This window comes from Canis lupus, chromosome 9 (assembly GCF_048164855.1).
Source record: "Canis lupus baileyi chromosome 9, mCanLup2.hap1, whole genome shotgun sequence".
In the NCBI taxonomy this organism is placed as follows: Eukaryota; Metazoa; Chordata; class Mammalia; order Carnivora; family Canidae; genus Canis; species Canis lupus.
This window is the reverse complement of record NC_132846.1, coordinates 75,027,531-75,055,009: the sequence shown is the minus strand read 5'-3', so window position 1 is coordinate 75,055,009 and position 27,479 is coordinate 75,027,531. Positions and strand designations below refer to the sequence as shown.

The 27,479-nt window shown below is 41.3% G+C and overlaps 1 gene segment (V, D, J or C); it reads left to right on the top strand.

Annotated features, from left to right (window-relative positions):
- Positions 1 to 16,754: 16,754 nt before the first annotated feature.
- On the top strand, positions 16,755 to 19,681 carry LOC140639526 (immunoglobulin heavy variable 3-23-like). The segment is given in 3 exon segments: positions 16,755 to 16,901; positions 17,005 to 17,315; positions 19,643 to 19,681. Coding segments are annotated over 3 exon segments (396 nt in total).
- The last annotated feature ends 7,798 nt before the right edge of the window (positions 19,682 to 27,479 follow it).

The following is a 27,479-nucleotide window of genomic DNA, read 5'->3' as shown; positions in this document are numbered from 1 at the left end:
CTTCTCCCTCTGCCTGTGTCTGTGTGTGTGTGTGTGTGTGTCTCATGAATAAATAAAATCTTTTTAAAAATTCTGCCTCAAAAAAGACAATGAAAATTTAAAAAGAATAATGTAATGAAAAGGACAAAATCAGATAGCTTTATCTACAAATACTCAAATATTTTAAGAAATAAGGCCAAAATGTTTCAATCTCTTTCAAAACGTATTTAGAATGGAAAGTGACCAGATTGATTTAAGGAGGCCAGGATGAATCTGACAGCCAACCCATGCCAAGGACCCCACAGGAAGGGTCTCATGGACAATATCTCAGATGCACATAAATGCAAAAATCCTGGCATCGTGAATCCAACAGCCCATGGACAGATGGCACAGGATGACCTAGAGGGAATCATCCCTGGGATGCAAGGATGCTTCAACACTCCCAGATTATAAATGGGCCCCTGTATTAACAGAGTCAACGATTGGATGTACATGATTCTTTCCTATGATGCCTAAAACCGCTTGAAAAAAATCTAACACGCTTTTATCTTCAAAACATCTTAAAAGTCGAGGCAGAAGAGATTGCCTCCTATCTGATGGAATTAGTCACGTTTTATGAAAAACCACAACCAACACTGCATTCAAAAGTGAAAACCTGGGCAGCCCTGGTGGCTCAGCAGTTTAGCACCTCCTTCAGCCCAGGGCCTGATCCTGGAGACCCAGGATCGAGTACCACATCGGGCTCCTTGAATGGAGCTTGCTTCTCCTTCTGACTGTGTCTCTACCTTTCTTTCTTTCTTTCTTTCTTTCTTTCTTTCTTTCTTTCTTTCTTTTTTCTTTCTTTCTTTCTTTCTTTCTTTCTTTCTTTCTCTCTCTCTCTCTCTCTCTCATGCATAAATAAATAAAATCTTTTAAAAAAAGTGAAAACCTGAAGCCCTTCTGTCAAGTCAGGACCCACACAGGGGTCATTCCCACCCTCAGTATTCAACATATTATTCTAAAGAAGAATAAACTGTACCACCCCATATGTCAGCTGGTTCCATAGATTATTGTGAATAAAATCACATGATCATCCAGTGGACAGAGATGATGAACCCTTCTTTCACCTTGATGTAAGGAAATAAATCTCCCATGGGAAAATTCCCTTCCCTGAACCAGGAGGGGTGAACCATCCGCAGCACCAGAAACGTCTGTAGGGCCCAGAAGGCTGTGAAAGAAAGCCTTGTCAGTTCCTCACCAATTCACTGACCCAAATCCAGTAAGCTGGCCTTATATCTCTACAAATCAATGTCTTGTTGGGTAAGAAGAAGAAGGACTGCCTAGTTTGTTCATTGTCTCTGTGTTGTGTTTCAGGGAGCTCATGCACATGCAACATGCAATACATCTTCACTTAGGTCTCTCATATGTCTACAGAGTAATTAGTCCAGACAAATAACCAGGAAGAAGGGAAGGAAGCCCCCCTCAGTGCCCATCACACATTGACCCTCCAACCCCCCCTCCTCCCCTTCCACCACCCCTAGTTCGATTCCCAGAGTTAGGAGTCTTTATGTTTTGTCTCCCTTTCTGATATTTCCTACTCATTTCTTCTCCCTTCCCTTCTATTCCCTTTCACTATTGTTTATATTCCCCAAATGAATGAGAACATATAATGTTTGTGCTTCTCCAATTGACTCATTTCACTCAGCATAATACCCTCCAGTTCCATCCATGTGAAAGCAAATGGTGGGTGTTTGTCATTTCTAATAGCTGAATAATATTCCATTGCATACATAAACCACATCTCCTTTATCTATTCATCTTTCGATGGACACCGAGGTTCCTTCTACAGTTTGGCTATTGTGGACATTGCTGCTATAAACATTGGGGTGCAGGCATCCAGACATTTCATTGCATCTGCATCTTTGGGGTAAATCCCCAACAGTGAAATTGCTGGGTTGTAGGGCAGGCTTATTTTTAACTCTTTGAGGAACCTGCACACAGTTTTCCAGAGTGGCTGCTCCATTTCACATTAGATTTCATAGTACTTTTAATTTACATGATAATAGGTTATAGTAGGCATGTAAAACATAAATTACAAAAACTGTTTTTCTAGATTTGTTTATGCAGGTAGAAACGTTGTAATCATCTTATACCTTGAGTACACTGCACACTGTGGCAATCAATAAATATGTGAATTTGATGAGATAGTATAATAGGAAAGATAATTTGGAGGATAGGTAAATGTAATGATTCTAGAAAACATAGGCTTATGCAGCTGGTTTCATAAGAAGGAGTAATACATGCTCTATTTATTTGGAATAAAAAAGCTAGGACAGTGAATAACTGTATAATTTAGCAGAATGGTGACATTGTATGAATTTGCCAGCTATAATAAATTTTTTTATACAGTAGTATGATTTGCACTGGTACTATAATATTGAGTAATCTATAGCCCTTATTGAAATTTCACCAGTTTTCCAAATAGTTTTTTTTTTCCTGCCTCAGGATCCAAACTAGGATCCCCAATTGCATTTAGTTGCTGTTTTCTTTTTTTCTGCTAACCTATGGCAGCTATTTAAGTCTTTCTTTGTCCTTCATGGTCTTGAAACATTTCATGAGTACTGGTCAGTTGTTCTGAAGAATGCCTCTCACTTTGGGTTTATGTGACCCTTTTGGCATGATTAGATTAAGGTTTTGTATTTCTTGGGGATATCACAGCCAAAATGTGGAAGGAGCTTCAGTGTCCATCAAAAGATGAATGGATAAGGAAGATATGGTATATGTATACAAGGGAATATTACTCAGCCATTAGAAATGACAAATATGGGGATCCCTGGGTGGCTCAGCAGTTTGGCGCCTATCTTTGGCCCAGGGCATGATCCTGGAGTCCCGGAATGAGTCCCACGTCGGGCTCCTCACATGGATCCTGCTTCTCTCTCCTGTGTCTCTGCCTCTCTCTATCATAAATAAATAAATAATTTTTAAAAGAAAATTTTAAAAAAGTGACAAATACCCACCATTTGCTTCAATGTGGATGGAACTGGAGGGTATTATGCTGAGTGAAATAAGTCAATTGGAGAAGGACAAACATTATATGGTCTCATTCATTTGGGGGATATAAAAAATACTGAAAGGGAATAAAGGGGAAAGGAGAGAAAATGAATGGGAAATATCAGAGATGGAGACAGAACATGAGAGGCTCCTAGCTCCAGGAAATGAACAGGGCATGGTGGAAGGGGAGGAGGGTGGGGTTGGGGGTGAATGGGTGATGGACACTGAGGGGGCACTTGGCGGGATGAACACTGGGTGTTATTCTGTATGCTGGCAAATTTAACACCATAAAAAATAAATTTATTATTTTCAAAAAAGAATCATAACTAACTAACTAACTAACTAACTAACTATATATATATATATATATATATATATATAAAATAAAATAAAGTAAAATAAAATAAAATAAAGTAAAATAAAATAAAATAAAGTAAAATAAAATAAAGTAAAGTAAAATAAAATAAAATAAAATAATAAAATAATAAAATAATTGGGTGAACCAGAATATTTATGTAATCTCAGAGCATCTCTCCAAATATAGTTGTTAGTTACAAAGGGAATAATAGTAAATCTACAGTGGAAATACCCAACACACATTACCTTGATCAAGAATATCCTGAGAGAAAAAATATATCATGTATCCCCTGATATGATACATTGTCAAGAACACAACGTCACTTCTGTGATATTGCTAAGACATAGATTCTTGCAGTTGCTTACTATTTTCCCTAAATACCAGTCAATTGCAAATATTTCCATGTACATTACCTAAGCATTTCCCCGATCCACACCTGCAATCATTGTGCATCACATGATCACCCAGCTCAAAGAGAAATTTGGTAGTAGCAGCATAAAATCCATGTTGGACATGAGGCTGCAAATGCATCAAATATCTAAAGCAAAAGAAGACATACCCCTAATGGGGTCAATATCTTGATACATGCACACAGCATCCATGTCAGTGACAGCCTGGGAAGGAAGCAGGATTCACAGCAGGATGTTCTGTGGATGTGGAGTCTGAACATCAACACACACACACACACACACACACACACAGAAGAGTATGAAAACGTTTTCAGCTTCATCATTGTTTCTGTTAAAAGCAGGCAGGCCTCTCAGCAAGTCAGATATGTTTGGATGGAGCCATGGAAAGACACTGGCTCAGGGTGTGTGTTGAGGGAAAGTGGTGATGATGAGGTCCTGATCAAGGAGGGGATTATATGGAGTCAGTTTCCCACCAGTACCCACCAGTATCTGGGGAGGGAACTCAAGGGCGCTTGTTGGATTTCCCATGGGTGGGGCAGGAGGAGAAGAGGGAGGATTGGAGATCAAGGAGACAGCAGGTAATACTCAAATATACGGTGTGATGACAAATTCTACTATACAATTATGAAAACTGAGAGAACAAAAGTGGAGGAGGACCTTCCACCTGCAGGGAATAACTCATGGATCCTTCAGGTGCTGATATCAGCTCACTGTGTGAGTCCTCTAACAGCCACATGTTGGAACCTAACGTCCATGTGATGGGAGGAGGAAGTGGGGCCTCAGGGGACCACTTAAGTCAGGAGGTGCAGTCTCATTATGGGATCAGGGCCTTTATACACCAGGACTGGGAATGCCTCCTGCCCTTTGGCCCCATGTGAGGCCATCTGTCTGGGTGTATGTCATACAATTGTTATTATTTTTGCAGTAGTAATGGTTGAGTTTTGTGTTCCATGAAAATCACCTCACTAATGAGTGACAAAGAGAGAGAGCACTTATCACCATGTGACATGGGCTTCAGGCAGGAATTCTGGCAACCTCCCCAAGGACATAAATGCAGGAATATAATTGTCATGAGTTATATGTCTCCCTACAGTCTATGTAACTCCATTTTGGATGAGATGGGCTGCTGGAAGTCTTGGTGATGAAAACAACCCATTCAAGGATGGAAACTGCTGGATCTGGAGGCAGAAAAGAAGTCTTGTCTCATTTGGCAGGGTCAAAGGGACTGACATGAGAAAACCAAATTGAGCTGGCTCCAGGCAGCAAACTGGAATTAAATTCCTTAATCTTAGAATTTTCTCTAAGTCTTTATCTTCCTCTGTGTGTACAAATGCCAGTTATAGATACTGCTACAACTATAACAGTTTTATGAAGAAGAGGTCACATAGGGTCCTGGGTCTGGATCTTCAGAGAGTGTCTCTGGTGTGTGCTGCATGCACTGTGCTGTACTCTTTTGGTGCCTCTTTCCTTCAGGTCTGGCATCTACACATGCTCTCCCTGCCTGAAGTGGGCAGTGTGTGGTCCTTGGGAAGAATGTGATGAGTTTTAACTGGGTGTGCTCTGCTCAGCACATTAAATGAGCCATGAAACCACCTCCACTAGAACTGGGGCCCTGCAGAATTCTCTGGTCAGGAGATGTGGGTGGGCAGGGGTGCAGCCACTCAGAGAAACGGTATGGTGGTGCCTCAAATAGGTAAATGTAGACCTACCCTGTGATCCAGCAACTGCCCTACTGGGTATTTACAATAAGATTACGAAAGTGATGATTCAAAGGGATACATGCACCTCGATGTTTACAGCAGCATTATCTACATTAGCCAAACTATGGAAACAATCCCAGTATCTGTCAACTGATGAATGGATAAAGAACATGAGAGATAGATAGATAGAGCTAGATACATAGGGATTTTACTAATCAATGCAATGGAATTAAATCTAACAATTTACAAGTATGAAGATGGAGGTAGTATGCATAATGATAATTGACATGCCAGTGAGAAAAAGAAAATACTGTATACTTCCAGTCATAATTTGAATTTAAGAAACAGAACAAATGAGCAAAGAGATTGATGCAGAGATCAGGAAATAGTCCCTTCAATACAGAGATAAAAATGATAGTTACCAGGTGGGAGGAGAGTGGGGGATGGGTGACCTGTCAGAGGGGGCTTAGGGAGTGCACTTGTCCTGATGAACACTGGGTGATGTATGGAAGTGTGCAATCAGCATATTGGATACATGAAACGGGTTTTACACTGTATGTGACCTCTACTGCAATTCATTTTTTTGAATGTTCATAGCAGTTTTGGTTGTAACAGCTAAAACTCAGAATCAGCCCATATATCCTTCAGCCAATGAATGGTTAAACCAACAGTTTACATCTACACCATGGGATACAACTCAGCTATGAAAAGAAACAAATTATCGATACACACAACAAATTAGATGAACCTAGAGGGAATTATGTTGAGTGAAAAAAGCAATCCCTAAGGTACATTGTGTATGATTCCAATTTTATAACATTTTTGACATGAAAATGTTATAAAGATTAGTGGTTTCCAACAGTTAGGGAAGTGAGTGGTATTGTGGTGACTGACTATAAAAGGATTGCATGAGGGATACTTTCTATAGAACAGTTCTATGGCTTAGTTGTGGTGCTGAGTACACAAATATACACATGTGTATAATTGAATAATACTTAATTACCACACATGTGCACACACACAGGAGTGTCTACTGCAATTCAAATAAAAATTTAAAAGAAGAACTACAACTGGAAATTTTAAACATTGTCCTATATTTCATGCATAATTCAGGCAGTTTTTTCTATTAAACAAAGCTGGTAGTATTTAGAGATTCACTAATTACGACTTATGTGAAAATGAAATTTAATAATATATTAAAAATGGAAATTCTGGACTTTATAATCTAACAATTGGTGTAGCGAAATGTAGGATAAAATTAGATTATTGTGCAGCCCGGGTAGCTCAGCAGATTAGCACAGCCTTCACCCCAGGGTGTGATCCTGGAGACCCGGGATCCAGTCCCATATCAGGTTCCCTGCATGGAGCCTGCTTCTCCCTCTGCCTGTGTCTCTGCCTCTGTGTTTGTGTGTGTGTGTGTGTGAGAGAGAGAGAGAGAGAGGGAGAGAGAGAGATGAATAAATAAATAAAATCTTTTTTAAAAAATGTAGATTATTAAGGCTTCTTTTAGTCCAGCTCCTCGCTGGGGCCCCTCCCCTTTAGATGCTGTTTTATTTTTTTCCATGTTTCTACCTTGGTAGAAGCGCGAACTGTTCTCACTGTAGCATTCCTGCTGATCTCTCTTTAAATCTCAGGCCGAATTTGTAGGTATTCAGGATGATTTGAAAGTGATCTAGGTAATTTGGTGGGGACAGGTGACTTGGAGACCCTACTCTTCCGTCATCTTGCCCCTCAGAATCTTGTATGACTTGGGAGTAGATGGCTTATTCTTAAATTTTTGCTTTGGAATATGCATATGCTTTACCTCCTGCCTAATTGTCCTGATGTTATTTGCTTCCTACATGAGGGATGAAAAGGATATACCTTGTAAACATTAACATATTATCTGTATCTCTACTCAACTCAATTATATCAATAACCCTGGGAGCTCTTGCAAAGGCCCAGATGATATGTGACCAGCAATACAACTCTGGTTGGTTCCTGAGCCTCTGAGCCAGCAAGGGCTGACCTTCATAACAGGTGTTGTGGAATCAATGAGGTTCTGTTGTAGGTGCTTCAGGGTGACAATTTCCAGTGCATATGCCTAACAGTATTGTGCTTTACACTTCAAAAATTTTAAGATTCACTCTGTGTACTATTTCTAAAATAAAAATAAAGCCGTTTAACTGACAGAAAATCTACCGTATATTATAAATGTCTTTTTTAAGGTTTCAGAATAATTTTTTAAGATTTTATTTATTTATTCATGAGAGACACAGAGGTTTCAGAATAATTTTATGATCATTATACATTCAGGAATAAAGAGAAATTTTGCCTCAAAGGACATAGCCAAAGGGATCTAATTAAACAAGTCTCTCTTTTTGCATTTTATAATTTTATTAATAACAGATAAACAACATTGGTTAACTAAAATATAGGGAGTATCAGTGTGATGTCCCATGGGCTAGACATCGATCTAAAGCTGCCCATCCTAGATCATCTGTGCCCACACCTCACGGGCAGCCTATCCAGGCATGGTCTCCCACAACCTGCCTGCGTGGGGTCATCCTGAGCTCCTGGTCCATCCTCGTGCACACAGAGTGCTGCTGGATCTGCAGAAGTCACAGACAAGTGTCAGCTGGCATTCCCATTCACCTCCCTTTCCTCTGTAGGAAACAATACTGAGCTTGGGGATGCCTGTTTACCAGGATCTGTACCCCAGTCTCCACCACCTGACACCACCCATGGATCCCAGCACTGGCTCCTTGGGAGAATTATCAGACCAATGACAATCTCGTTAGTGATTCACAATGAGAATAGTTGGGAATAAGTGTGGAAACCATATCAGATTTTATCTTCAAGGGAAGAAGACCTTCACTTTCACTATCAGAACACAGATCAGAGGTTTATACTAGAGACAAGATCCTAGGAATGACTCCTTCCAGGAGAAGTGGTTTCCCTGAACTTACTGAGAGAGGCTACGTTTCCCATCCAATAGAACCTATGGCAATGAAACACTTGGAGAGAAACAACTCAGAGGCTTGATGGCTCCACACAAATGCTAGGGACCTAATGATTGCTGGTAAGAGACACCCTGTGGATACCCCTGGGTCTAATCACATTCACTGTGAGGATGGTAATGGGTTCTGGCAGACATCCCAGAGCCAAGTTTGTAGGGATGGCTCCCCTCTCCACTGACAGGTATCCTGCGTCATCCCATCAGGCCTGCAGAGAACCAGGTGCACACCAGACTCAGGTGCAATGACAAATTTAGGGACCTTTCCTTGTTTATATGGCAAAGTCTCTCTCACTCATGGAGTTTTCCTTCCATCCATGAACACGTATCTGAGTTCAGTTAGACACACAGAACCAGAAAGAGACCTGGAGTTTATAGAGGAAAGTGACTTCACCTGGTTATGAGGTTTTCCTTGCCCAATTCACAGAGTGAAACCACTAATGGATGTTGAGTCCTCAGTCCCTCGCATCTGGAGACATGAGATGGACAGAAGGTGAATGTCATTCAATCCCCCAATGTCCAGATCGAAACTCCCCATCATGGTGGTAATATCAAGATCTCTGAAATTATCAACCATGACAATCTGTTGGGCCACAAAGTTATCAACCACAGACTCAACAATGACCTAGATAAATACAGTCCATACTCAGACATGCAAATGTTCACCTTATTCTCACATGGGATTCACAGTGACACACATTGGCATCACCCTAAATGGCAACCCATAACAGCAATGACATAAGGCCAAATTTTACCTACATATCATAATTTATATCTTCCAAAATCTAATCATCTAACTCAGGTATGGTGATATTTGGGTACCTACTTTTGGTGTAATTCCTTTTCTAGTAGGTGATAGATCTATGAATCTAACACACACACACACACACACACACACACACACACATATACACACACACAAAACTGGAAACAGGGCTGCCCCAGTGGCCCAGTGGTTTAGTGCCACCTTTAGCCTGGAGTGATCCTGGAGTCCTCGGATCAAGTCCCACATCAAGCTCCCTGCATGGAGCCTGCTTCTTCCTCTGCCTGTGTCTCTGCCTCTCTCTTTATGCATGTCTATCATGAATAAATAAATAAAATCTTAAAAAAAACTGGAAACACCAAACAAAATGCAAAAGCAAACAAAAAATAAATTAAAAAATAAAATAAAACACAGATCGCCTCCTTATGAACACAATTCTCCACAAACATTAAAGAACAGGTGCTGGCATTTTGTTTCAGAGGAGGTAAAATGTAAGTTCAAAAGGCATCACCAACACTAAGCAATGAACATCCATCTGGGCAACATTCCACTAGGATCAAGGCTTGAGAATGTTCTGAATCTCAGACTCCAACTACTGTGCTGTTTTTTTAAAATCTAGTTCAACCCTTCCTTTTCTTTGAAGTTGGTACATGTTTGAGGCAGAGCACTTTATCTGCCTGTTTCAGTATAATTTTTTTTAATTTTTTTTATTTATTTATGATAGTCACAGAGAGAGAGAGAGAGACAGAGACACAGGCAGAGGGAGAAGCAGGCTCCATGCATGGAGCCCGACGTGGGATTCGATCCCGGGTCTCCAGGATCACGCCCTGGGCCAAAGGCAGGCGCCAAACCGCTGCGCCACCCAGGGATCCCATGTTTCAGTATAATTTGTGAGTCCAGAAAGCATCTTTCATTTTCTTCTCACTTTTATGGAAGAAAAAGTGCTTCTGTCTCTTAAATATGCTAAGGAATACTTGATACAAGATTCCTGGAAACCTCTGAATACAGTAAGGGTATCTGGATATTTGTAAGCCAGGAGCAGAGTGAGGAGGCAAAGATGGGAAATAAGTAAGGGGAGACATCCTCTGAGCAGGAGGCTCCATGGTGCTCATGCTGCAAAGTTCTCTATGTTGATTGTGGATAAAAGAGAAGGGAGGAAAACAGATCCGTGAATGTCTGCTGGGATCCTGGGATCCAACATGTGGACTTGGACCATCAGAGGACACTCACACTCACCAGAGAACACAAGATTAAGGGATTTCTTAATCCAGGGAAGGAGTTAAACAGTCGTCTTCTCTTAGGGTCTTAGCATCATGCTCTGAAAACTTCTTCCATGATATAAACACTGTGAAGTGTTTCTAGAAGGGATAAGGTTCCTCTTACACTGCTGGTGGGAGTGACATTGGTGTAGACACTGTGAAAACAGTATAGATATTCCTACTACAGTTAAAAATAGAACTACTGTATGACCAAATAGTTGTGGTACAGTGTATTTACCCAAAAAATAAAACACTAATTCAAAGAGAAGTTCACATCCCTATATTTATAGGACCTGTTTGTGCTATAGACAAATAAGGGAAGCAGCCCAACTGTCCACTACTGATGAAAGGATGCAGAGATGCGGGACATACATAAAGAAGAATGAATCCTTGCAATTTGCAGCAAAGAGTATAGAACTAGAGCGTGTAATGTTAATTAAGTCACAACAAGACAAATACCGTATGACTCACTCATATGCAAAATTCAATTAAAAAACACAAATTATCGAACACCAATAAAAAATAAATTAAAAAAAAAACACAAATTATCCAAGGGGAAAAATTTATTGAGATAAACCAGGAAACATACTCTTCAATATGGAAACATATTGTTGGTTAGTAAAGGGGGAGGTGGGAGGACCCGAGTGACATAGCAGACCTGGATAAGGAAGAGCACTGGTCCTAGGAGCAGTGGGGGATGGATGGAAGTGTCATCACTATATTGTACACTCAATATCACATAGCGAGTTAACTACACTGGGGAACATGGTAAATGGATGGGGATTGCGTTGAATATGTAGACTGCTCTGCATAGCAGAGGCATCTTAAAAATATTTATTCTTTCATTTCATGGGCATGGTGTAATTTCACTTTCTTTGTGTCTTCTTCAGTTACTTTGGCGTGTGTTCTACACTCATTTATTGATGGGCCTGTGTGTTTTCCATTGCACATGCACTCTTGATTCTGGAGGATTAGTTGATCATAGAGTTAATTGTCCATTTCTGGCTTCTCTACTCTGTTCCATTCATCTATGTGTTGTTTTGTGCAGGTACCAGGTTGTCTTGATGATAACGACTCAGTAATACAGCTTGACCACCAACATTGTGATGTCCCCCTACTGAGGTACCTTGATTTTTTCAACATATTTCTACTTATACAGCTTTTTAAGAAGTAAACTGAGGAAGACACAACGAGATAGAAAACCATTGCATGTTTATGTATTAGGAGAATAACTATTGTTGGGACACCTGTGTTGCTCAGTGATTGAGTGTCTGCCTTTGGCTCTCGTCAAACTCAAAGTCCTTGGATGGATTCCACAATGGGCTCCCTGTAGAGATCCCGCTTCTCCCTCTCACTATGTCTCTGCATCACTCTAGGTGTGAATAAGAAAGTTATGAAATAATTTTAAAAGCAGGAATATTTTTAAAATATATGCTACCCAGAACATGCTATGCAGTCAATGCAATCCTTATCAAAAGATTATAGACTTTTTTTACAGAGTTAAGACAGACATTCCTAAGTTTTGTAGGCACAGACAAAGATACTAGTGACACATGAATCCAACGCTGATACTCTGGCATTTTCAGACTGCATTTGTTGTGTAAAGAACCTTTTAAGCTCCCTAAGCCAGTCAAATAAATATTTGTTGGGATTTACTCTTTCTCTGTTTCAAGAGAGGAAAACCATCCTGCAAATCATGGTAGGGAACAGGGCTCAGAAGGCTCTGCAAACAACCCTTGTCATCTGCTCACTCATTCACTGACCAAAACCCAAATCCTGGCCTTAAATATCCACAAACACAACATCGTATTGTCTAAGGGCAGAAGTGCTGCCTGCTGTGGTCATTGAATGGGTGTCGTATTTTATGTAGCTCATGCACCTGGAAAATGAAATGCATCTCCCCTTAGTTATGTCTTATGTCTACTGAGCTATTAGATGAGGCAATGAAATCAGAAGAAAAGCAGAGCAATTTTTCTGCTCCAACGAGGTGAAGAACTACCCAGGAAAAGTAGGCAATAAAAAATTAATCAGTAGAGAGGAAGAAATATTATTCATTTCCATATGACATGATCTGCTACAGGGGCAATGCCTACAAACTCTACAAACGAAGAATCAGCTAAGGATTTCAGGGAAAATTCAGGATATAAAATAAACAAATACGGTTATGATTCCAGCACTAACAAAAACTATATAAAACTAACAAAAATATCACTTTAACTTGCATCAAAAATAAAAATTTAGAGCTGAGGTTATAGTCAGAGAACATGCAAATAAGGCCCTCCCTCCACTAATTAAAGCACCCCAGCCCAGACTTTGAGCTCGGAGAGGAGCCCCAGCCCCAGTATCCCCGGGTGACCATATTCAGGACACTGTCTTCAATAAATGGTGCTGGGAAAATTGGACAGCCACATGCAGAAGAATGAAACTAGACCATTCTCTTACACCGTACAAAAAGATAAAATCAAAATATATGAAATATCTAAGTGTGAGACAAGATTCCATCAAAATAGTAGAGGAAATACCCCTTTTGAACTTGGCCACAGCAACTTCTTGCAAGATACATCCATGAGGGCAAGGGAAACAAAAGTAAAAATGAATTATTGGAACTTCTTCAAGATAAATAACTTCTGCACAGCAAAAGAAACAGTCAACAGAAAGGAAGATAATATTATCAAATAACATATAAGGCAAAGGGCTTGTATCCAATATGTGTAAATTACTTATCAAACCCAACACCCAAGAAACAAGGAATCCTGTTAAGAAATGGGGAGAAATCTTGAACAAGAATTTCTCCAAATAAGACCTACATATGGCCAGCAAGTCCATGAAAAAATTCTCCACATCACTCTCTATCAGAGAAAAGCACATCCAAACACAATCAGCTGCTACTTTACACAACAGAGAATGGTGAAAATTAATAAGAAATAAAACAACACATGTTCAAGAGGATGTAGAGGAAGGGGAACCCTCTTCCACTGTTGGTGGGAATATGAGCTGGTGCAGTCACTCTGGAAAACAGTGTGGAAGTTCCTAAAGGGTTAAAAATAGATCTGCCTAAGACCCAGCAATTGCACTGTCAGGGATTTATCCCAAAGACACAGATGCAGTGAAACGGCAGAATACCTGCACCCCCATGTTTATAGCAGCAATGTCCACAATAGCCAAATTCTGGGAGAAGCCACGATGTCCTTTGAGAGACAAATTGATAAACATGATATGGTTTATATATACAAAGGGATATTTCTAAGTCATTAGAAAGGATCAGTAGCTACCATTTCGACCAACATGTTTGGAACTACACAGTATTATGCCAATGAAAGAAGTCAGTCCCAGAAGGACAATCATCATACTTTCTCTCATACAACGAAAGGGATCATAAGGGAAGGAGGTAAAATGAGAGGGGATAAATCAGAGAGGAAGACCAAACATGAGAGACTCCTATCCCTGGGAGTCAAACAAAGGGCTGGGGAAGGGAAGTGGGTGGTAGGACCTGGTACCTGGGTGACGGGCACTAAGGAGGGCACGTGATGAGATGAGCACTTGGTGTTACTCTGTGTTGGAAAATTGAGCTTAAATAAATATGGAATAAATACATGAAAAATAAACTATTAGAGAAAACATTATGAGCAATAACATGCCAACAAATTCAGCAATCAGAGAAAAAATGGATGCCTTCAAGTAAATGTAGAAACAACCCAGTTGGAAACAGGAATGAATAGAAAATATGTAAAGACTCCAAACCAGGGAATGAAAATCAAACATATTTAAAAGTCTTCTAACAATCAAAAGTTCTGGGACAGATGGCTACCCAAGGGAATGCAACAAGCATTGAAATAGAATTAATACCTATCCTGAAATGTTTTCAAAAAATAGAAATTAATGGAAACTTCCAAGCTCATTTTCAGAGGGTATCATTGCCTTGACCTCAAAGGAAGACAAAGATCTAACCTAAAATGAGAATTAAAGACTAATAACCTTGATGGATATGGATGCAAAATGTCGCCAAGATCCTAACCAACAGGATCCACCAGTACGTTAATAGGATAATTCACCAGGATGAAATGGGCCTAATTTCTGGTCTGTAAGGGTGGATCAGCATCTGCGAATCCAACAATGGGATTTGGATCATTAATAAAACAAAGGATAAGGACCATTTTATAATCTCAACTCATGCCCAAAAAGCTTTTGGCAAGAGCGATTATACTTTCATGTTAAAAATTTCTTGCTGCGTAGAGATAGGGGAACATATTCAACATAAAAGCCATTTACAGAAGACACATGGAGAATGTCTTCCTCAACAGGGAAATGTTGAGAGCTTTTCTCCTAAGATCAGAAACAAGACAGGGATGCCCTCCATCACCACTGTTCTTCACCATTGTGGTAGAAGGCCTAGCCTCAACCATCAGACAACAAACAGAAGGAAATGTCCTCCAACTCAGGAAAGAAAAAATCAAACTTTCATTCTTCACACGAAAGTTATTTTAAGTTTAAATCCCAAAGATTCGTTGAAAAAATTTCTAGAACTGACACCGGAGTTCAGCAAGATCGGAGCATGTAAAATGAATACAAGGAAGTCAATGGCTTTTCTATATAGTGCAAATGAAATAAAAAGAAGAAAAACAAGGACTGTATGCAATTTATAATTGCACCAGAAATCATCAGATAATGATGGAAAATCTTAACCAAAGAGGGATGGATATATAGTCTAAACATTCCAGAAAACTTATGAAAGACAGTATGGAAGACGCAAGTAGATAGAAAATATTTATTCTCATAGATTAGAAGAATAAATATTGAAAAAATAACTATACTACCAAGAGCAAGTTATCCCTTCAAAGCCAGGTTTATGAAATATCACCAGCATTTGTTGCAGAGCTTGAGCAAACGATGTAAAAACGTTTAGAGAACCACAAAGACCTCCACTAACCAAAGCAATCCTGAAAAAGTAAAGCAAAGCTGGAGACATCGTGATTCTGGTTGCAAGGTAAATTACAACGTTGTGATCACCAGGATAGTATGGCCCTGGAAAAAATACAGACTTATAGATAAATAGAAAACTTTAAGAACCCAGAAATGGACCCAGAATAGTATGGGCAAAAAATCTTGACAAAGCGGGAAAGAATATCCAATGGAATAAAAGAAAATCTCTTCAATAAATGCCATTGGCAATATTGGAGAGCCACATGCAGAAGAATGAAAGGGGACACTTGTTTTACATCATTCACAAAAATGGACTCAAACTTGATGAAAGACGTAAATGTGAGTCAGAAAACCATCAGAATCCTCAGGAGAACACAGGCAGCACCTTTTCTACCTCAGCTGCAACCACTTCTAGACGTGTCTCCAGAGGCAAGGGAAAACAAAGGAAAATGAACTATGGCGACTTTATCAAGGAAAGAGCATTTTCACAGGAAAGGAATCACTCAAAGTAACTAAAAGGTCACCTAGAGAATGCAAGAAGATATTTGGAAATGTCTTATCAGATTAAAGGCTCGAATTCAAATCTAAAATGAACTTATCAATCTCAACACACACCAAAGATATATATCTCCAATCAGAATTGGGCAGAAGTTGTGAACAGACTTCCTGCCCTTGGTGAGGTCCCGCACCACACCATATATTAGGCAGCTGATACACATGCAAAAAGAAATTCATTTGCTATCCTAAATCTGCTATATATCAGACAAAATATTGAGTAAAGAATCTGACAAATAACAGGGAAAATATTTATGCACCTAAATCTAAGATTACCCTTGAAATTAGGCCAATAATAAAATAAATGATATTAAAATAAGTCAACAGGAAGTTAAATAATTTGTTTGCATATACATAGTCAATGAGGAAAATTATTTAAAAAAACAATTACAAGTAACTAATGAGCTCAAAGAAAATTCAGGATATAAAATCAGCATAGACAATAAGGTTAAATCCTACACCCTAACAACAAATTTTCTGTATCAAATTTACAAAACAATCACCTTTATACTGGTACCAAAAATAAATATTTATGATTAAACTTCATTAAGCAGAAGAAAAACTGTTTAAAAATGGCCTATACTAATGAAAGACCTTTAAAGAGGAACAGAAATGCAAAGATAAATGCATGGATTAGAACATCATAAATTCACTGTGAAACCAAAACAAACTGATCTGGGGTTGTGAAGCAATCTTTGTATATAACTTATTAAGAATTGAATCTACGTTGGTAGGTGACTATATAGTCAGGGGATATGCAAATAGGGGCCTCCCTCCACTGATTAAAGAAGCCCAGCCCCGACCCTGCAGCTGGGAGAGGAACTCCAGCCCCAGGGTTCCCAGGTGACCCCATTCAGTGCTCAGGACACAACAAAGACAAACCACCATGGAGTCTGTGCTCTGCTGGGTTTTCCTTGTCGCTATTTTAAAAGGTAATTCATGAAGAACCAGAAACCCTGAGTATGTGAGTGGAGGTGAGTGACAGAAACAGGGGATGTGGGACAGTTTCCTGACCAGGATGTCTTGTGTTTGCAGGTGTCCAGGGTGAGGTGCAGCTGGTGGAGTCTGGGGGAGACCTGGTGAAGCCTGGGGGGTCCTTGAGACTGTCCTGTGTGGCCTCTGGATTCACCTTCAGTAGCTATGGCATGAGCTGGGTCCGTCAGTCTCCAGGGAAGGGGCTGCAGTGGGTCGCAGCTATTAGCAGTAGTGGAAGTAGCACATACTACGCAGACGCTGTGAAGGGCCGATTCACCATCTCCAGAGACAACGCCAAGAACACGCTGTATCTGCAGATGAACAGCCTGAGAGCCGAGGACACGGCCGTGTATTACTGTGCGAAGGACACAGTGAGTCGACCTCAGTGTGAGCCCAGACACAAACCTCCCTGTAGAAGGGGATCAGGACCACCAGGGGGTGCACAGCCCTCACCACTTCTGTGTTGAAGGCCCAGGAGCAGATGCAGATGGAGGCTCTGGGCAGGTTTCCTGTCAGGGTCTGGTCTTCCTCTCCAAGGAGCAGTTTCCCCAAGGGAGTCTCTTTGGGTACAGGATTCTTTGCTTACATATTCAATCTCTAACTTACACACTTTGTTGTCATAGAAAGTGAAATATTCCAACACCCAAAAATGGTAGTGCCTGTTGTTTTGCTTATTCCTTATACAGTTTCTGTTTTGGAAAGTTGGTTGGATTTAGTCAACAACTCTTCTTATATGCTCAAGGACAAATCTGCTTAAAATTTCTTACTACTGTCCATAAAAACCAGTTTATTACCCATATCTCCATTTACCACAACTTCTCTTCTATAAGAGTCCAAGCTGTATACATGGAACATGAAACAACTACCAAGCTCATTGTGCAATGATTTTATTTTATTTTGTATATTTTTATTAGATTTCAATTTGCCAACATATACCATAACACCCAATGCTTATCCGGCCAAGTGCCTCCCTCACTGCCTGTCACCCAGTCACCCGAACCCTCCACCGACCTCCCCTTCCACTACCCCTTGTTCATTTCCCAGAGTGAGGATTCTCTCATGTTCTGTCTCCTTCCCTGACATTTCCACCTCATTTTCCTTTCTTTCTCCTTTATTCCCTTTCTCGATTTTCTACATTCCCTGAATAAATGCGACCATATGTTTGTCCTTCTCCAATTGACTTACTTCACTCAGCATAATACCGTCCAGTTCCATCCACGTTGTTGCAAAGGGTGGGTATTCATCGTTTCTAATATGCAAGGATTTTAGAAACAACATAAAATTCATGCTGGTCATGACACTACAAAGGGCTCAAAAATCAAATGGAGAGATGACGGAGTGCAGGTGTGACTTCAGTCTTGAACCACTCTCACAGAATCAATATCAGTGTGAATCTGGGAAAGCAAGGGGCCCCAAGAAGTATGCTGTGAGGATGTGTAGTCTGAAGAGCACCCCAAACACACACAGACACGAGAGTACAAACCTTTATCACCTTCATCATCGTGTCTGTTGAGAGCAGGGCAGGCCTGTCATCACGTCATAAGTGCTTGGATTTTGGAAGGACACTGGCTCATGGTGTGTGTTGTGGTACAGTGGTAGGGAGAAGGTCCTGCTCCAGGAGGGACTTGTGTGGATTCAGTGTCACATCTCCATCAAAGGAGGGAATTCAATGGTTCCTGCTGGATATCCCATGGGTGGGGCTGGAGGAGAAGAGGGAGGACTGGTGATCACAGGTGTCAGCAGGTTACACTCAAAGATATGGTGTGATGACAAATTAAACTAAACTGTTATGAGAACTGAGAGCACAAAGGTGGAGGAGGACTTTCCACCTGTAGGGAATATCTCATGGATCCTTCAGGTGCTGATATCAGCTCACTCTGTGTGACCTCTACATCCCTGTTTTGGAACCTAATGTCCATGTGATGGAGGATGAGGTGGGGCCTTAGAGGAGCACTTAGGTCAGGAGGTGCAGCCTTCTGATGGGATCAGGGACCTTATACATCAGGTCGAGGAAAGCTCCCTGCCTCTGGGCCCCATATGAGGTGACAGGGAAAGGACGCGCTAGGACGTGGGCACTCTCCAGATACCACATCTGCCTGCACCTGGACCTCAGACATCCCAACCTCCACAGCTGTGAGAATGAGTGTCTGTTGTTTAATCCACAGAGTCTGGGAATGCAGTGACATCACCCAGAAACACTTAAACAGGGTCTCACCTCTTATTTGTCCTTTATAAACTGGTCCCAGGATAACACTCGGGGTATGACAAAATAGAGCAGGAAACCCACACCTGGACTCACTGTCCTCAGCCACCGTCCATGCTCCTGTCCTTAGTTGCTGTGCATCACGTTTGTGCCACACATTCTTCCTACAACCCTGGGGTTCGTTAGACCCATTAGTATCCTGGGATTCCTCCCTCTTTACCATCTGTGCACCTTCAAGGCAGCACATCCCCATGGAAGCGGACATAAAAGGTTCAGATTTTCCTCTCTGCTGCTCACACTACTCTGCAGAATATTCGAGATCAGACTCCCTCCTGTCATCATTGCCACAGCTATATGTCCCCATGACAAAATCCACACCTCCTATGTCCAAAAAGGTGGTCGGTTTTCTACATGTTGACTTGCAGTTTTTGTTCTCCCAGACCTCTGATTTCATCGGAAATCAGAATGATTGCATAACTGCCTATCATATTCCAGTTACGAGACAAGATCAAGGACCCTGATCCAGAATCTTAACTCTTCCCTCCCAATGCTGTTATAGCAACAACATGTGGGGAATGAATTACAAAATGATGAGATCTGGTTATTTCTATGTTGAGAAAATGATTCAGTTATGTACTGGCATTGGTGAGGATCTATTAAAAAATAACTTTCTGGAACTTGGAGTGGTATCTCTAAATGTAGCACTAAAACTTTGTAACACCTGCCTTGTCTGTTACTTTTTAAAATTTTTTTGACTTATTTTTTAATTGGAGTTCAATTTGCCGACATACAGCATAACAGCCAGTGCTCATCCTGCCAAGTGCCCCCCTCAGTGCCTGTCCTCAGTCAACCCCACCCCCCCGCCCACCTCCCCTTCCACTACCCCTTGCTTGTTTCCCAGAGTTAGGTGTCTCTCATGATTTATCATCCTCAGTGATATTTCCCACTCATTTTCTCTCCTTTCCCCTTTATTACCTTTCACTATTTTTATATTCCCCGAATGAATGAGACCATATAATGTTTGTCCTTTCTGATTGACTTATTTCACTCAGCATAAAACCCTCCTGGTCCATCCACATCAAAGCAAAAGGTGGGTATTTGTCGTTTCTAAAGGCTGAATTATATTCCATTGTATACAGAGACCACATCTTCTTTATCCATTCATCTGTCAATGATTGTCCATTACTTTTGCTTGCTTTATAACCAATACCAGTGCTGGAGAGAAGACGGCAGAGAGGTTTTCATCTGGATTTTGTTTTCTTAGACTCTGGGAAAAAAGGCAAACATATTTTAAATTTGACTAAACATTATTTTCGGACTACATGGCTCACTACCAAATAAATGCCCCTTCAAGTATGCCACTAGCTAGAGTACAATGTGAAGAAAAATAAAGAGCACCCAGTTGTTTTCTATGAGACCAGGATCTGAATGTGGGGCATGTGTTCTCTTGGCACAACACAGTCCCTCCTTTCAGAGCCACACCATCAGTAACCTGGTGTTGTCATGTTTTGGTGCAGAGTCCTTGTTTCCTCAGACCCAGGTCTCCAGCTGCACTTCAGGTTTTAAGGTAAACAGAAATTGTGCCTGGATCTGAAAGCCTCAGATATGTTGAAAGGGAAATATGAGGCACTGGAGATGTAGATTTTGCAGGAAAGATGAAGAAAATAAGCGGGAAAGAAGTGTTGGTCACATCAACTCAAAAGAAGAAGGATTTGTACATTTTCTGAAATGCACTAATGGCAGTTAGAGAACAAAACCAGGAGTTTCACTACTGAAAATGTGTTAACACAGACTGTATGCTTTGCTTGGAGGTCTTAAAATTGTAGTCTTGGGGGGAGGAGCAAGATGGCGGAAGAGTAGAGTCTCCAAATCACCTGTCTCCACCAAATTACCTAGAAAACCTTCCAATCATCCTGAAAATCTATGAATTCGGCCTGAGAATTAAAGAGAGACCAGCTGGAATGCAACAGTGAGAAGAGTTCGCGCATCTATCAAGGTAGGAAGACGGGGAAAAAGAAGTAAAGAAACAAAGGCCTCCAAGGGGGAGGGGCCCCGCGAGGGGCCGGGCTGAGGCCGGGGCGAGTGTCCCCAGGACAGGAGAGCCCCGTCCCGAAGGAGCAGGAGCTGCACCAACCTTCCCGGGCGGAAAGGGGCTCGCAGGGAGTTGGAGCAGGACCCAGGAGACCGGGGATGCCCTCGGGTTCCCCGGGACAGTAACAGAGCAACTGCGCACCCAGGAGAGTGCGCCGAGCTCCCTAAGGGCTGCAGCGCGCACGGCGGGACCGGCGGGACCCGGAGTAGCTGGAGGGGCTCGGGCGGCGGCTCCGCGGAGGGGGCTGCGCGGCCCCGGGAGCACCTCGGAGGGGCTTGGGCAGAGAAAGAGGCTCCGTGCAGAGGGGGCTGCGCGGTTCCAGGAGCAGCTCGGAGGGGCTGGGGCGGCAGTTCCGTGGAGGGGGTTGCACGGCCCGGGAGCGCGAATCCAACAGCGCACATTCCGGAGCACAGGACTCCGGGACACAGCCCAGGATCCGGCCTCCCCCGGGACAGGCAGAGGCCGGGAGGGCCCAGGGCAGCAAGGACGCTCCTGCCCCGAGCTGAGCAGATCAGCGGCCCCGCACCAGAGCCTCCAGGCCCTGCAGACAGAGTTCCTGCCAGAGCTGAATCCAGGTTTCCAGAGCTGCCCCGCCACTGGGGCTGTTCCTCCTGCGGCCTCACGGGGTAAACAACCCCCACTGAGCCCTGCACCAGGCAGGGGCACAGCAGCTCCCCCAACTGCTAACACATGAAAACCAGCACAACAGGCCCCACCCCCAGAACACCAGCTAGACTGACAACTTCCAGGAGAAGCCAAGGGACTTAAAGTACACAGAATCAGAAGATACTCCCCGGTGCTTCTTTTCTTTTCTTTTTTTTTTTTGTTTTGTTTTGTTTTGTTTTGCTTTGCTTTTTGATTTGTTTCCTTCCCCCACCCCCTTTTTTTCTCCTTTCTTTTTCTTTCTCTTTTTCTTCTTTTTTTTTTCTTTTTTTTGTTTTTTTTCTTCCCTTTTTTTTCTCTTTCTCTTTTCTTTCCTTCTTTCTCTCCTCTCTTTTTCTTTTTCCCAATACAACTTGCTTTTGGCCACTCTGCACTGAGCAAAATGACTAGAAGGAAAACCTCACCTCAAAAGAAAGAATCAGAAACAGTCCTCTCTCCCACAGAGTTACAAAATCTGGATTACAATTCAATGTCAGAAAGCCAATTCAGAAGCACTATTATACAGCTACTGGTGGCTCTAAAAAAAGTATAAAAGACTCAAGAGACTTCATGACTGCAGAATTTAGAGCTAATCAGGCAGAAATTAAAAATCAATTGAATGAGATGCGATCCAAACTAGAAGTCCTAACGACGAGGGTTAACGAGGTGGAAGAACGAGTGAGTGACATAGAAGACAAGTTGATAGCAAAGAGGGAAACTGAGGAAAAAAGAGACAAACAATTAAAAGACCATGAAGATAGATTAAGGGAAATAAACGACAGCCTGAGAAAGAAAAACCTACGTTTAATTGGGGTTCCCGAGGGCGCCGAAAGGGACAGAGGGCCAGAATATGTATTTGAACAAGTTCTAGCTGAAAACTTTCCTAATCTGGGAAGGGAAACAGGCATCCAGATCCAGGAAATAGAGAGATCCCCCCCTAAAATCAATAAAAACCGTTCAACACCTCGACATTTAATAGTGAAGCTTGCAAATTCCAAAGATAAAGAGAAGATCCTTAAAGCAGCAAGAGACAAGAAATCCCTGACTTTTATGGGGAGGAGTATTAGGGTAACAGCAGACCTCTCCACAGAGACCTGGCAGGCCAGAAAGGGCTGGCAGGATATATTCAGGGTCCTAAATGAGAAGAACATGCAACCAAGAATACTTTATCCAACAAGGCTCTCATTCAAAATGGAAGGAGAGATAAAGAACTTCCAAGACAGGCAGCAACTAAAAGAATATGTGACCTCCAAACCAGCTCTGCAAGAAATTTTAAGGGGGACTCTTAAAATTCCCCTTTAAGAAGAAGTTCAGTGGATCAGTCGACAAAAACAAGGACTGAATAGGTATCATGATGACACTAAACTCATATCTCTCAATAGTAACTCTGAATGTGAACGGGCTTAATGACCCCATCAAAAGGCGCAGGGTTTCAGACTGGATAAAAAAGCAGGACCCATCTATTTGCTGTCTACAAGAGACTCATTTTAGACAGAAGGACACCTACAGCCTGAAAATAAAAGGTTGGAGAACCATTTACCATTCGAAAGGTCCTCAAAGAAAGCGGGGGTAGCCATCCTTATATCAGATAAACTAAAATTTACCCCAAAGACTGTAGTGAGAGATGAAGAGGGACACTATATCATACTTAAAGGATCTATTTAACAAGAGGACTTAACAATCCTCAATATATATGCTCCGAATGTGGGAGCTGCCAAATATATCAATCAATTATTAACCAAAGTGAAGAAATACTTAGATAATAATACACTTATACTTGGTGACTTCAATCTAGCTCTTTCTATACTCGATAGGTCTTCTAAGCACAACATCTCCAAAGAAACGAGAGCTTTAAATGATACACTGGACCAGATGGATTTCACAGATATCTACAGAACTTTACATCCAAACTCAACTGAATACACATTCTTCTCAAGCGCACATGGAACTTTCTCCAGAATAGACCACATATTGGGTCACAAATCGGGTCTGAACTGATACCAAAAGATTGGGATAGTCCCCTGCATATTCTGAGACCATAATGCCTTGAAATTAGAACTAAATCCCAACAAGAAGTTTGGAAGGACCTCAAACACGTGGAGGTTAAGGACCATCCTGCTAAAAGATGAAAGAGTCAACCAGGAAATTAAGGAAGAATTAAAAAGATTAATGGAAACTAATGAGAATGAAGATACAACCGTTCAAAATCTTTGGGATGCAGCAAAAGCAGTCCTAAGGGGGAAATACATCGCAATACAAGCATCCATTCAAAAACTGGAAAGAACTCAAATACAAAAGCTAACCTTACACATAAAGGAGCTAGAGAAAAAACAGCAAATAGATCCTACACCCAAGAGAAGAAGGGAGTTAATAAAGATTCGAGCAGAACTCAACGAAATCGAGACCAGAAGAACTGTGGAACAGATCAACAAAACCAGGAGTTGGTTCTTTGAAAGAATTAACAAGATAGATAAACCATTAGCCAGCCTTATTAAAAAGAAGAGAGAGAAGACTCAAATTAATAAAATCATGAATGAGAAAGGAGAGATCACTACCAACACCAAGGAAATACAAACGATTTTAAAAACATATTATGAACAGCTATACGCCAATAAATTAGGCAATCTAGAAGAAATGGACGCATTCCTGGAAAGCCACAAACTACCAAAACTGGAATAGGAAGAAATAGAAAACCTGAACAGGCCAATAACCAGGGAGGAAATTGAAGAAGTCATCAAAAACCTCCCAAGACACAAGAGTCCAGGGCCAGATGGCTTCCCAGGGGAATTTTATCAAACTTTTATTTTTATTTTTTTTTATTTATTTATGATAGTCACAGAGAGAGAGAGAGAGAGGCAGAGACACAGGCAGAGGGAGAAGCAGGCTCCATGCACCGGGAGCCCGACGTGGGATTCGATCCCGGGTCTCCAGGATCGCGCCCTGGGCCAAAGGCAGGCTCCAAACCGCTGTGCCACCCAGGGATCCCGCCAATTGACTTATTTCACTCAGCATAACACCCTCCAGTTCTATCCACATCAAATGAAATGGTGGGTATTTGTCGTTTCTAATGGCTGAGTAATATTCCATTGTATACATAAACCACATCTTCTTTATCCATTCGCCTTTTGATGGACACTATGGCTCCTTCCACAGTTTCCTGCCACATTTATTATCAAAAATACCCAATAAATCTGTAGAAGAGTTCAAGGGTAGATATTTTCCTTCTCTTAGATGGAATATACTATTTGAATGTAAAAGGAATTCATCAAAAACTTACAGTGGAAAGGCAGCATTACACTGCTCATTTAGGAGGGATAAGAAAAATAGAAATATAGGTTTTACAATGGAAAATGTTCATCCTGACACCAGTTTATTATATCCCAAACTCTGCATGAATGCAGCTCATTCTGCATTAGATAAGCTTATCAAAGCTATTACAGAAAATCACAGATTTGACTGGATTGACACAATGAGTTGATAGAGAGTTACAAATCCAACTGCATTACCTGAAACACTCTGAAATTCAGCTAAATTCTAAATTTAGCAAAATCATGTGATCCTTGATACAGGAGGGGTCCACTTTTCTAAGGAACCCTGCCAGTCTGTCTATCAGGTGTTTCAAGAGGGCCAGTAAGTCCTGTGGAGAGGAGCACAGGCCAAGATTCTGACTCACTGAAATGTGCACAAGGACATATGACAAACCCTGTACAATTTAAGAGGTAGGATAAAATCACTCTATGGGGACACATGACACCTATAAACCAAGATTTACATGCAAAAAGCATTACAAAGAACCACGTAGACACAAAGTCTAAAGTCTGGAATATTACTTAATAAAAACATAGTTTCTCAAAGCAGTCAATATGAACACACAAAGGCAGTCACAACAGTTTGACTAGTAGGGCAAGAGGAAAAGTTGGAGGACGCCCTTTCATTGATCCTTCGGGTGTAGATATCAGCTCCTTGTGTGTGACCTCTACCATCCCCATGTAGAAACCTAAGGCCCATGAGATGGGAGGAGGAGGTGGGACCTTGGGGAGCACTTAGGTCAGCAGATGGATCCCCATGATGGGATCAGGAACCTTATTCACCATTACTAGGAAATCTCCCTGCCTCCTGCCCCATGTGAGGTGACAGGGAAAGGACAGGCTAGGATGTGGGTGCTCTCCAGACACCACATCTGTGTGCACCTGGACTTCAGACATCGCAGACTCCAGAGCTATGGGAAATCAAGGTCTTTCTTTTGATTTACCAAATCCATTTAGATGTTACAGCAGCTAGCACAGGGTAAAGTTTATTATTATTATTATTATAAAGTTTTATTATTATTATTATATTATTACTATTATTTAATTAAATTCAATTTTCCAAAATTTACTATACACCCAGTGCCCATCATAGCTTGTACCCTCCTTAATGCCCATCACCCAGTTACCCCATCCCCACAACAACTTCCCTTCCAGTGACCTTCAGTTTAATTACCAGAGTTAAGTGACTCTCATGGTTTACCTTCCTCTCTAGTATTACCCCGGTCAGTTCCACTACTTCCCTTTTGGTCTCTTTCCATATTTCTTATATTCCACATATGACTGAGAACATATCATTGCCTATCAGTGATTGGTTTATTTTCTTCAGTATAATACCTCAAATTCCAACCATGTTGACCTGAATGTTCCTTCATGTTATACATAATTACTAGCGGCTTAATTATACTTCAATTTATATACCAACCACATCTTCTATATCCTTTGTCCTGTCGAGGAACGCCATGGTTCCTCCCAGTTTAATTATTGTGGACATTGCTGCTGAGAACATTGGGGTGCAGGTGACCCTTTGTTTAGCTACATCTGTGTCTCTGAAGCTAATACCCAGAATAGCAATGGCTGGGTCATAGGGTGGCTCTCTTCTCAGTTTTTGAATAAATTTGATTCTGTTATCTTAGGAGCCTGCACCAGCTTTCATTCCTACCAACAGTGCAAGAGTTCTCCCTTTCTCCACATCTTCTGCAATATTTGTTTCCAGCCGTGTTAGTATATCCATTCTGAATTGTAGAAGTGGTATCTCCTTGTGATTTTCATTTGTATTTCCCTGATGACAATTCATATGGATCATTTTGCTTTTTTAAATAATAAATTTATTTTTTATTGGTGTTCAATTTGCCAACATACAGAATATCACCCACTGCTCATCCTGTCTAGTGCCCCCCTCAGTGCCCATCACCCATTCACCCGCCTCCCCTCCATCATCCCCTTCCACCACCCCTAGTTCGTTTCCCAGATTTAGGAGACTTCCATGTTCTGTCTCCCTTTCTGATATTTCCCACACATTTCTTCTCCCTTCCCTTATATTCCCTTTCATGATTATTTATATTCCCCTAATGAATGAGTCCATATAATGTTTGTCCTTCTCCAACTGACATTTCACTCAGCATAATACCCTCCAGTTCCATCCACGTTGAAGCAAATGGTGGGTATTTATCATTTCTAATGGCTGAGTAATATTCCAGTGTATACATATACCACATTTACTTTATCCATTCATGTTTCAATGGACACCGAGGCTTCTCCAAAATTTGGCTAATGTAGACATTGCTGCTCT